Source organism: Terrapene carolina, unplaced genomic scaffold (assembly GCF_002925995.2).
Source record: "Terrapene carolina triunguis isolate 2854851 unplaced genomic scaffold, T_m_triunguis-2.0 Scaffold33723, whole genome shotgun sequence".
Taxonomy (NCBI): domain Eukaryota; kingdom Metazoa; phylum Chordata; order Testudines; family Emydidae; genus Terrapene; species Terrapene triunguis.
The window spans coordinates 3,623,168-3,636,615 of NW_020698074.1; the positions used below are offsets into that span (position 1 = coordinate 3,623,168).

At 40.1% G+C, this 13,448-nt stretch overlaps 1 protein-coding gene across 3 annotated transcripts in view; it reads right to left on the minus strand.

Annotated features, from left to right (window-relative positions):
• Positions 1 to 13,448, minus strand: part of LOC113405011 (calcium/calmodulin-dependent 3',5'-cyclic nucleotide phosphodiesterase 1C-like) — a 423,587-nt gene that overhangs the window by 102,261 nt on the left and 307,878 nt on the right. For all 3 annotated transcript variants that reach the window (XM_026663542.1, XM_026663544.1, XM_026663543.1), the window contains exons 4-5: positions 1,274 to 1,387; positions 403 to 585 (exon numbers count right to left, since the gene is read on the minus strand). In XM_026663542.1, coding sequence (XP_026519327.1) covers positions 403 to 585; positions 1,274 to 1,387 — 297 coding nt within the window. The remainder of the gene's footprint in view (positions 1 to 402; positions 586 to 1,273; positions 1,388 to 13,448) is intronic.

Below are 13,448 nucleotides of genomic sequence, written 5' to 3' on the forward strand. Positions count from 1 at the left end.
ATTAGCCACCTGTCCATCCTTTATACATTTTACTGGACCACAAAGGTAGAGTTACTCCAGGGACTGAATTGTCTGCCTTTGGTTAATCTCTTATCCCTATCATAGGAATATCTGAAGCCATATATTCTTTGTCCTCCCTTTGGCCCCTGAAAGCATACATAAAAAAAAAAAAAAGAGGAAAACCAAAATGGCACCAATTATAATATTAGATCCGTATTATGCTAATAGCGAATAAATACGTGAAGATTCCATTTATGATCAATTATTTAGTCCCAGTTTTCCAGGCTTGCTCAGCTCTACGTAACAATAAAAGCAAAATAAAATAGTCTTCATTCAATATTAAAAATACAATCTGTGATGCCTGACCAGCCACTGGAGCAGAATAATTAAATCTTCCTTTACCTCTCCACGAATATACCAGCTTGCACTGCATGGACGATGCTCCTGAACCGGGGCTTTTCCTCGGACCTTTTAAGCATCATCCCCATCTGCCGCGTGAAGGTGGAGGCCAACCAATCCCGGACCTCAGAGGGCACGGAGTCTGACTGAATATCACTGAGCTCATCTTCTGTGTCCAATAAACGCCTGAAAGGGAGTGGGAAAATGGGTAAATAGAGAGCTCTTAACACAGGTTTATAACATCTCATACACACTCTAATTAAAGCAGTTGTTAAAAATTCACTCTTTTTTTTGGTAATCCTAATGGAACACATTTTTGACAATCTATAACAGATTGTTTATTTTCTTGGATAGCCACATGCCAGATTGTGAAGCTCACTCCCAGGCAGATAAACAAGAGAATCAGCACACTGAAACAGAGCTCCATTACTCTCCCATGATTTCTCATCTTCAGCTTTCCAGTATTCACAATCCCCATTTTGTCATCCTTTTTAGCTGGGTGAGATTTATAACATTTCCAAATAACAATCAGATAATTACTTCCTTTTAAGTTTTGGAAATTTTGCCCAAGACGCTTCTGTAGACGTACATTTAGTTCTGGTGAAACGAATTGACATGATAGATTTGCCAAATCTATTTATGCACATGTCAATGGGTAGAAGCAGGAGTGTGAACAACACCCCACCAGTTGGCCTCAATCCTGACATGGATGGCTACCCTAAGAGGATAGTTCAGATCTTGGACTCTCATCTGAGAATGACAGCAACTGTGCCTACTGTGGACGCCGTTAGACCATCAGTTTCCCAACTGATATGTAAATTACAACTTAATTTTAGTGGTACAAAATATCAATACACAGGTGTCATTAACTCACCTAGTTTCATCAATGTACACTGATTCAAGTACGGTAGCTGCATATTCCAAATTCTTTTTTAGGTCTACAACCGAAGCCTCTCCTCTCTCTAATTGCTTTACCAGAGACCGCAACCTAAGAGAGGAAAACAAGAACCTGGTTAGCACTGAGAGAAATGGGTTTGAGATTGAGTAGCAGTTCAAAATACAATCCGACATAAAACATAACCTCAAATATTGTCAGATTAAGATCCTTTGAACTTGGAAGATCCAGCAAAATTCCTTAGTACTATCTTCACAAGAAAACAAATACACTTTTGATAGTTTGAAGACCCCTGTCCATATAAAGATCACAAAATACTTTCCTTCTTGAGAGATCGTTATACATTTAGGCATAGTCTACACTGAAAGTTTAGGTCGACAAGGCTATGGCATTCAGGGATGTGAAAAATTCACACCCCTGAGGATCATAGCTATGCCAGCATAATCCCATAGCATAAACACAGCTAGGTCAACAGAAAAATGCTTCTGTCAAGCTAGCTACTGTAGCTCGGCGAGGTGATGTTCCGACAGAGACGGAAGGACACCTTCTGTTGCTGTAGGCTGCGTCTACACTACGGAGTTATGCCGGCATAGTTATGGGACCATAACTATGCCATTATAGACCCTGTAGTGTAGACATGGCCCAAAGCACAAGGGCCTAATCCTATGAGATACGTACTAATGTCTCCAACCCCCATTGAAATCAATGAGAACGGAGGGTACTCAGCACCTCACAGTAGCATCCAAGATACAGCAGTTTCACATTATCCTTAGAAAGCGCAGTAACTCCACTGAGTGGTATCTGTTGACAAATACTGTCTTTTTGTTGCAGACAGTGTAGTATCAAGTAGCATATATTTTGGAAATGTTACTACATAAACACCAGAAAGGTTTAGGATTGCAACACTTAATGGTCTTATTACAACACAAACGTATCCCCAGTTTATGTACTCTATACTTAACATAGCCAACTGACATTTTTCAAATGAAAAACATTTTACTGAAAAATGGCTTTTTTCAAAAATGTAACTGTTTGTTTATTTTTTTAAGTTTTCCATGTTTAGTGCAATACAAAACCAAAAATATTTTAATTTAATTTTTTTGAGGTTTTCTTTTCCCTCTGCCTGCTTTCTCCCCTTCCCTTCTTTTTCACTGGAATATTGGAAAAAAATATTTTTAAAAGGGTGATGAAGAGGAGATGGGAAAAAATTAAAAAGAGTGAGAAATGGGGAGAAAACACCAAAAGTTTTAAAAAGCCAAATTTTTTCAATAAAAAAAATCATAATTACATTTCAAATAAGTGACAAATTGTTCCTTTTCAAAACTTGTGGGGAAATATTTCCATATTTTTTGTGAAAAGTCTTCAGCACTTTTAAACAAACTCTAATATTAAAATATTACATTTTAACAGTCTAGGGCTAAATCACGAGTTAAAATGTGTCCTGGGCAAGGTACAAAGCAATTTAGAGAGCCACAGTATCCCTCCTGGTTTTCCCAATGCTCTGGGGAAGGGAGTAAACTGCATTAGCCCCATGTATATTGTCAGGGCTCAGGAACAGCCAGTATGAATATATATACAATAGCAGTACCTCTCTAGAGCTGCTGCCTTGTTCTCCAGAATCTCAACTTTCATTTAAAAACATTAAGTGTCTAGCTTTTATGGTTGTAAAGTAAACCTCTAAATGTGAACAAAGCATAACTGATGCAGAGATGTCTACCTGAGCCTGCAGAAAGCCTGGAATAATAGCTCTGAGAGTTTGAACTGCCCCATTCATCTCAGTAACAGTATAACTCAGCTGCCCAGGGATCATTTGAATGTCAGCATTGTTCACTATTTCATTCCTCAGGTAAGAAAGAAGATGAAGGGTCCTTGATCTCCATAATTCACCGTGCATGTTGGTAACACAAGTGGGTGGCATTTTTGGGTGCACAAACACTTCTTTTTTCCCCTAATGAAGGAGTCAAGCCCAAGGATCTGTTGTGATATCTGGGCTACAAATTTACTGTAACTGTGAACTCAACTGTGAAAAGTGAGTGAAAGTTCATACGTGGCCCAATAATCTATAACAATAAACGTTGATGGGAAAAGGTGCAAAAGGTAGACAGAAAGACTGAATTAGTCCAAAACAACAAGGCCTACTGATATAATTTAAGGACTGTGTTAAGATCATACCTGGTAAACAAGAAAAGTGTGGGACCAGAAATCAGTGTACCCAAACTTGTATGTCAGAAATTAGGCCTAACTGGTAGACAAAATCATGAAGGGATGGGCTACTTCCATCCGTCACTCCTTTTTTGGGGTCATTGAAAGAAGAGACTGTGGGGGGAAGCTAGCTACCGCAACACTGGCTGACTGAAAGAAGTGAAAGGAACAAGCTTCACCATCATGGCTGCCACCCCACCATCTCCTGAGATTCCTGGATCTAGCGTGACACCATTTTTGCCTTCTTCATCTTAATCTTGAGAAATGTGCTGGCCAGAGTGGGACAGAAAGAGGTACTCAGATAACACCACCACCACCACCTCCACCCTCTCCAGTTTAATCCCAACCTCCATTCTGGATGTGAGACTGCGTCTTCTCCCCACAGGTGTCCTTTTCCTTCCCTATCCTATTTCTTCTCTTTCCTGTCTAATAAGAGTCTGGCTTAGTCAGCCAAGATTGTGTATTTTGCAACACGTCTGTGACCAGAGAAGCAGGTAAAAGCAATGCTCAAAACAGCCCAATGCTGGTACAAGTTTATCAGGTCTCAGAGTGGCTGATAAGACCGTGTACTTGTACCCATGTGTTTTCGCAGCAGTGAGGTTGCAAGTGAGAATCAAAGCTAGAGACAGGAGCTGCATTTTCTATCTTTGCAGTTCTTTTCTTACCCCTTTTTGTGTGTTTCTCTTAGGAAATGGGATCAGACTTTTTAATAATCATGACAACTCCAGCCCATCAACTAATTTGTTCTCTTTTCCCCAAAAGGACAATTATTATCTTCTTTAATACCATCTAAAAGACTGTCAAAATAGGGGATTTCCTTCTAAAGATTCTCTACAGCTAAAGGGCAAAAGAACAAAAAAAAGTTGTTAACATGAAAGCCTTACTTAACACTTTACAGTCCAAATGCTTTAGCTGTTTTGTCTTCTTTCCCATATCTTTAACAGACGGTTACAAGGTTTTTTAATGATGTCTTTGCCACTGAGGTACTAAGCGGGCTGAGGTCTCTACACACCAAATGGCGAATCTTGTTTAAAACTGTTTAATGTTGGACAGTTTCAGTTAACACCTTTGTTTGGGCCCTTTAGTCCATCTAAATTCATACAACAGAGCCAAGCAGAGCCCACAGCCCCACTGAGGAAGAACCCAGCTCAAGGAGCCAAGCAGCCCACACGATTATCTTTTGAACAGCTGTGCAATCTACTCTGAGCGACGACTCACGTGGGCAGACCTTAGAAGAGTGCCACCACTTTTCCCCTCCCCCCGCCACCAATTCAACTCCTTCCTAGTGCAGCACGTCTGTTGATGCACCTGCACAGTTATACTGCTCAGTGTAATGGGGATGGAGACAAGGCCAAGCCTCCTATCAATTCCTCACCAATCCCTGTCTCTTCTTGCTCACTAGAGGGGGTGGGAAGAAATGCTTCGGTTCTGCCGTATTTGCTTCCCTTCTCAATATGTTAAGGAGGGCTTTTACAGGTCTCTGTTCCCAGACTATGCAGACGCCTATCTGGAAGGGAAGTATGCTAGTAATGAAAGACAATTGTGTTTGTCCTTGCAGGTCTGGCCAGGTTGAAGACTTACCACTCTGTTTATTGTCTTATAACCTGTATTGCCATCTCAGAAATAAATGGCTGTCTCCATTCCTGGCCCATATGGCTTTAACCCCATCACCTCAGAAATTAGAATATTTGCTGTGTAGTGAAAATATTTCAGTTACATGGGCTAAACTTGCAGGGTTAATTTGTATTTTTAAAATCTGTATTTTTTTTTGGAGTGGTGTCAATTTAAAATTTGTATTTATTGTATTGTGTGCAACTGCCTATGGCTAAGACGCTATATTAATAAACTACACTACAGCTTCCCTTACAATACACCGTCTTACTCCCTTGTGTTGGCATGCAGGGTGTAGCCCTTAACTAGTTATCAGAAATACCAACTGTATGTAGGCTGGATGAGTTAACATTGCAACGGTGACATTAAGTTTTGCATTTCTTGCCTTTTATTTCATTGGCTGAAGCACACAGAAGCTCTAATCCACAGGACCTTCAAAAACTTGTACTCAATACTAGTACAATGAGTAGCTATTAGTTTATGGCACCCACATCCATCATACAAGAAGATTACATGGAGTATACTACGCATCAATCATCTGGCAAACCAGAAGTAACGTTGTTATGATGGAATAGTGTCACACAATCAATGTTTCTCGCATGTAAAAAATTACATTGTCTTTGCCTCACCATTCATTATCTACAAATACCTCTGATTTATCTAGCAGCAGCTGCTGCTGCCTGTTACCTTCACTAAATACGAGTCCAGTGACATTATCCTTAATGTGCTAAATGCATCTATACAGTATTTGGATGAAACAGTTCTGAACAAATCATAAATGTAGGGCCAGACTGAGCTACCCTCACTCCCACTGCCTGGCACCTGACACCACAATAGTCCCACTGAAGTCAACAGGGCTACTTGTGGAAGAAGGTGCTACTCACCATTAGTAAGGTGATCAAATCTGGCCTGTAGGTAATGACAACTCTAACAGCATTTCATCTAAGTATCATGTCACATGACCATGCCCACACACAGTTTCTGACATCATAACTGAAGCCAGATTGTAGATCAAAGTATGATTGTCTGCAGAACACTTGGTAGTGATCTGCAGAGAGTTGGCTGGTGACGTGATACTGGCTCCTCCTCCTTATTCCACCTGCTACATTGCATTAAAAATGCAGTTAAAACACACACAATATTTTCCTAACACTTTTCTGTAGAAGAATATGCTGTGGTTGGCAACTTCTCTGTTAAGGTGTGGTGCACCTGTGGGAAAAGCTTGAGGACCCCTGTTGTAAATGGTATATTACCACACAAGGGGTTATTTCACATTTCAGACCAAAGAATAATATAACAAAATATACAAACAAAGAGCCCGGTCCTATGCAGTACTGAGCATTCTCAACTGCCATTGAGTGGAGCTAAAGGAACTCAAAACATTGCAGGAGGTGCTCAGCAACTTGTAGGATCTGGCCCCCTATTACGTCCAATGCAAGGAAAGAATATCTATACTCCAACCACCTCTAAAGGGCTCTGGGGCTAAATGGGAATAGTGCTATTCAATAAGACTAATGGCATGTGTGGGGCCTGCAGGATTTGGTTCTCTGGGAAAGTCAGAGGGTACCAAAAGCTCACACAAACCCCAAAGCATCATTCCTATTCTGTTCTACATTTCATCAGCGCGTTATCTTGGAGATGAAAAATTCTGGACAAAACCTAAATTCATCATGGAAGTGACACAGCTTAAGAAACAATCCTAGCCTGCCAGTTTAAACAGAGTGTGGGTAGTAGCGGACAGTGCAGTTGTTTTCAATATATTGTTAAAAGTCAGTCTTTATGAATAACTGTGTTCCAAGCATTCCCTCCCCCTATTGTTATAAATAAAGTGATAGCTGGGTACAAATATTTATCTCCTTAGCCAGAGGGCCGGCTTTTGTGGTGGTGGGTTTTTTTTAAAATAGCTATACATATTACTGCAGAGCAGATTAACACTGCCAGAGTCTGGATACCAGTCAACTTTAATTAATGTGCAAAGCACAAGCATTGCCTGAATACTCAGGACCAGCTCCTCAGCGGGTGTAAATCTGCTTAGCATTATTGATGATCCTCGATTTTATTTTAAATGCAACTTCTCTGATTCACCACATTTCCAGACCTACAACACCATGTCTCCATCTGACATTAGGAATGACTATTTTGGTATTTGGGATGTTCCTTCTGACGAGCATGTTGAGAACTACAAAGACATGAGAACTATTAGAGTTGATCAGTGTGTATCCCCCTACTCCTCTCTTGGTATAGACTGTAAAGAGTAAATGAAATTATCAAGTAAATAAAGCTATTCTGAATTTATATCAGCATAAGCAAGCTCAGAATGTGGCCCTTTACAATTTATATGCAACATCTGATCAGCTCATTCACTAACCATTCGTGCAACCACATGGAAAGACAAAAGGCTCGTCTTTTTTACCTTACTTTTGCTAATCCTCAAACTAAATAATTCACATGAAAAAACTTTTGTGGTTTCACCCCTCTTCTCAGCAAAGCCTTAGCAGTTGTGGACAGCTCACATATTATTGTCTGTTTTCCTGTTTATAAAATATAATAATTGTTATGCCTAGCCCTTATTCAGTGCTTCTCAATGTAGATTTCATAGTGCTTTACAAAGGAAGTCAGTATTATTATCTCAGTTTTACAGATGAGGAAACTGAGGCACAGAGAGGCGATATGATTTTCCCAAGGTCACCCAGCAGTAGAGCCAGGAATAGAACACAAACCTCCGAAGTTCCAGTCTAGTGCTCTGTCATCTATGCCACCCTGCATCTCATAGGGAAATGAAGAAAATATACTCTGTGATGCAACATTCTTGATATTTTTATCGTTTGATTCTTTTTAACAAAATAAATATATTTAAAATTATATAGATTTTTTTCATATATAAATCTTCCAGGCATTTTACAAAGGCAGATAAGCACCAGTGTCTCATTTTTAAATATGGACTAAATTAAGTGCAGAGTGGTGGCACAATAAGTCAGTAGCAGAGCTAGGAATTGGTCTTCTAATTCCCAGTCTCATGCTCCATCAATATCCCTGGCTACCATTATATATACTCTGTCAAAGGTTTGCACTGCACTTTCCAAGAAGTCATAGTCCCTAACCGAAAGACCTAGTATTGTACTATAATTTAAATGTGATACTAACAATCTCAACACACCAATAATACAACCAGACCAGTCAATGGCCTCTACACAGTAAACCCAAGAGAGATGCATTACTTTCCTCCTTCATTGCAAATAAATGTATAGTTGGATAATAAAAAAACAAAATCTATAAAACCTTTCATCCCCATGAAATAGTTCCAGAGTTGCAACTAAACATGAATGAAACAGCAGCAGTTCATTGTTAACATCAGGCCCTGAGCTGTTTCTTGACTCAGTCTGGAATATGCATTATAGCTTCCCAAGCAAAATACTGTTAGTGAAAAAATGCAATGATTTCAGGGCACCCCCTTTGGTCAGATACTGTCAAACAATGCTAGAAAACTCTTCTGATGAGCCAATATTTGTGGTTCAGAACATGGATTCTAAACCTGGGGGTTGCAACTCTGCTGGGAGGTGCAAACAAGTCCAAAATGCTAGATGACCACCCTCCCCTTCTTTATGGCTAGATGGCAAATTTTCTGTTGTAACATGAGGTCACAGTATAAAAAAAGGATTGTGAACCACTGTTTTAGAGAACTGAATGGTATAGTAGTCTGACAAAAGAAAGTGAGAGTGAAAACAAAACATCAAGCTGCTAAGTTTTCCCTGGAATCACAGTTTCAAATTCCAGCAGGAGTGGCTCAGCTCTTTATATTTCTGAAATTTATTAAGCATCAGGACTTTGGGACGAAGCTTTTAAAAAGTCAGGACTTGATCTTCATCTGGAGTAAACTGACAAAGCCTTATTTGAATTAATTAGCGCTTCGCCAATTTACACCATCTGAAGGCCTGCCCTTGAGGACATTAGAGATCCCAGAACTCATTTTGTAAGAGATGGGGTTTGTCTTCATGTCCTTTGTCAAGTTTCCCCTCTCCCCACTCTCATGAAATGTTCTGTTGTGCTGGTTCTGTCCCACATATGGCCACATTTCAATGGGGACGTATGAATTTGAAAAATAAATAATAATAATACTTCAAATAAAAGTCCTTTGCAGCAGCATAACACTTTGGGATAAAAGGTGATATAACAATATAAGATATGATACTAATTACATATAATTACTAATAATGTTTCCATAGTTGACCCACTGCAGCAAGACATATTTAATACAATTTTTCTCCAGAACAAACACAATTAAATAAACACTATTTCCATTAACTCCAATATGGGGCAATTGTATACAGCCCTATTCATCACAGTGATTCGTCAGTAAAAGAGACATATAATTAGACCCACCCATGGTTACAGCTAGGTTCTTCATAAGTTTCCTCCAGGTAAAAAAGAATGTCATTCCAGCTAAGCACCAGTATGGCACACTTGATTCTGGCAAATCCTTGTCACTCATTAACTCTGGAGGCATGAATCAGAGGCACCTCCTGCTATCAGTCTGTGCTTATGCAGCTTTTATTAGTCAAATTACATTCATGTAATGAAACCTCAATGGAATGATTTCAAAGACCACTCATCTGTGATGAACATCTTTTGATACCTAACCCAAATTGCTTTTTTAGTAATTATAAAAATAAGCTTAAAACATAAACAGAATAGTAACCTGAAGAATTACTTACTGGGCCTTAATTTAGGTATGCAAACTTCAGAGGGGATGAGTGGAAAGCAAACTGGAGCTGTTACAAGATACAAAGATCTATTGAACTAAGGGCAAAAGGCTTTCTGACCTGCACTTCAAACCCCCTCTCATTCTATGTAGAGCATCCACTGATGTCAATAGGAAATACATGCACAGAATGAGTACAGAGTAAGCAATGGAGATATGCAATGTGGAGAGGAAAGAATACTGTGCATAAGAATGGATTTATAAAGGTAGAAATTATGCAGCTATGAGTAGTGGAATAAGGCAGTTCCCGTCATATTTGCTTTCATGTTGTTGACAACTCTCACCTGTTTATCACGAGATTCATGATATCTGGTGTTTTTCTTAAAGCAAAACTGGCCACAAAAAGACTGATTGCTGTAAGTATAAAGCATGTCATCTTCCCTCACGCAGTTTGGAAAACGGGCTTCCACCAAGCTAAAGGGGCAAAACTATGGGGTGAATAGCATAGCCCCACTGTTCTTGTGCAAATCTGGGCAATTAAGTAACCACACTGGAAATCTGACAATTGCATATGAACTGGGGAGTGTAAAATGCATGGGGGTTGTAGGCAGTGGTTCAAATTTAATTGTTATTAGACCAGATTTGCAGGGATTGGGGGGTTCTAAAAATAAACAGTTTAATTGGTGCCAACTGAAGACAGTAACTGGGGACCAAGCACCAGTCCAAAAATGGGGGACACTGGTCTCAAAAGTTGGCCCCCTAGAGCTTGAACAAGAGGTCAAGGTTGCAGAAATAGAGGATGAGTTTATCTTCAGGTTTGACTTTGTCACATCTAATAAATATATTATTGATGCCAACCAAGGTTTTCTGTAGATGCGACCAGTGGAAATTTCCTTTGAAAATGTAAGACTGATGCCTTGCAGGAGGTTGGTGTGCTGTAAACAAGTTGTGTTAATTCCTGCAACTGAAATGATTCTGCCAAACTAAATGTGTGAGTGGCTTCCCACCAGATAAGAGATGTGGATTTATTGACACTTGCTTGAGCCAAGAAAGTCAAAAGGGGGTTCTCACTGCTAAAGTTTTACTTGACCTGAGTCAGGTTTTTTTTCTGTGTCAGATTTTTGAATGTCTCAGATAAAGCTCAGGTTACCAAAAGGAGCACTACAATAGCACAATGTGAGCCAGTGGGTTTGGTAGCAGCTGGCACAGAAAAGGACTCGGGAGGGAGAGAATGAAGCAGAGTTCCCAGAATTCCTTCTGGAACAGTTCCAGAGCAGTGCTGTCCATTTAAAGATGGAACAGCAGTGAAGTTTAAAATACTTTCTGTAGAAAAATCAGGGTTGTTTTCCTGGTCAAGTAACAAGATAGGGAAACTGTGCTGGGACAACACACGATTGACACTGGGGACACTATTGGTTGCCAGTTGAAAAAAAGGGAAGAATCATAGAATCGTAGAATCATAAAATATCAGGGTTGGGAGGGACCTCAGGAGGTCATCTAGTCCAACCTCCAAAATGAAGCTTCAGGGGTTATTGAAGAACTGCAACAGGAAGGTATACCTGAATCCTCAGTCAGCCCTTGGGCCTTGCCCATAATATTGATAAAGAAAAAGGATGGCAGCACTAGATTCTGTGTAGAATATTGAAAGCTGAATTAAGTCACCTCGAAAGATTTGTATCCTTTCCCAAGGATAAATGATACACAGGAGGCGCTGTAGCTGCCTCCTCTCATTTGCTGTTTCATATTTCCATGGAAATTATTTGAATGTTCTGTTATTTGTACCTCAGAGGTGGCAACCCTATTTACAAGGAGCAATCACTGAAAAACACAGTGGTTCATTCATCAGCAGGAATTACAGGCATTTTTTTGTCTCCTTCTTTGCCTCTTGAAACAACTTTCTTCCTGATGGATCTTCAAAATACTTTTTTTTGAGTACACAATTCATTTGTGTTATTGAGAAACAGGACAGTGGAGCTGTGATAAACGCAATGGCCTTGGCACAACAGAGTTTGGTTGGCTGCAGAACCAACCGAACCTTAAATCATGTATGCAAATCTCAGCCGAACTCACTGTCCCAGAGTTTATGTTTTCCGGGCCACAACAATAAGTCCCTCACTGACACCTGCAGGAAGGGATGGGCTATGCCTGAAATTATTAATAAGCTTAGGCTGAATGTGGAGTTCATAACAACAGACCAAGCAAGTCCTAACTGGTTTTGTGTTCTGAAAGGTACAGACGGGTCTCAGCAGAAAATAATTTCTAAACCATAACTTGTCCCTCTTGGTCTTAACTCCAAGTGCCCTCTGCTGCCACTGAGAATTACAACCAAATACTACAGGACCCAACCTCCCTCCTTACTTTCCTCTGATTTCATGGGTGTGAGATCAGGCCAAGTTTTTGTTGTGAGAAAGGAAGACATCACCAAACTAACAGCCTGCAACAAGAAGTCATTCTGACCTACATTTTCAAATGCGATCACTTACTTTGGTTGGCTCAATTTATGGGACCCTGACTTGAGAAACTCTAGGTCTGGTTTCTAGGGGTGCTCAACACCCCCACCTCCAGTTGAAATAGATAAGAACTGTGGAATGCTCAGAATTAAAGCTAGTTGGGGATTTGTCAACAAAATGTCAGAAAAATGCCAATTCATCGGGAAGGTTTTGGGGGGAGACGGACACACGCACACCAATAGCCTGATAGTTAGGACACTCACCCAGGATGTGGGAGATCCTGGGTCAAGTTCTGCCTGCTTTGGAGCTGGAACTTGAACCTGGATTTCCCCCATCCCAGGTAAGTGCTCTAGCCACTGGGCTATTAGCTGGTGTAGGGTGGTTCTTGGTCTCTCTCTCTCTCTAAAATTTAACAGCCTTCAAATACTTGTTTTCCAGCCAGCCCGACACAGAATCTTTGAAAATAATACCAAAGTGCCTCAATCTGGGAGCCCCAAAACCGAGGTACCCCAACTAAATAGCCACTTTTACAAATGTCAATGTCTATTGCCTCAGTTTAAGTTAAAGGTTAGCATTGATTGCAAGATACGATGGCCAATAATTTCACATGCGTGTCTTAAACTAGGCACTGAAGGGTAAGCATCTAAATCCATATTTAGGCACCCACAATTGAGAATTTTGGCTTACGTCCACTTTAGCCAATAGCACATATTTATTCAGGTTAGTGTTGGTGCATCAGAGGAAGTTAAACCTTTTGTTTTGTAAAGACTAGTTTTCTTTTCTTTGAATCCATAGTTATCACATTTCTGAGTCCTTTAGTAAGGTCATTCATCTGCACGATTCTAGCAGATTGCTTTGTGCAGCTCTGAAAGTCAGCAGTACATACTGGCTCTTTATTTAACGCTTGCTGCAGAGATCAGGGAGAAGTCCAACAGATAATTTAAAAAAAAATCATTGTAACCTTAGTTTCCCCCCCATCTGTTACCGTTAAAATATCCGCTGGCAGAAAGTCTGTAATTATCTTCTCCTTTTCAGTTTCTAAAATCAATTATGTTCCAGACCAGCTTTTTGGAACCCGCAGGCTGCTTAGGCAAATACAACGGTGTGTGCACACAAAGTGTGAAATTCAAACAAGAACATTTTCCTGCCTGGGCCCTGATTCCTACCCCCAGCCACAAGAGACAGTGTTTTC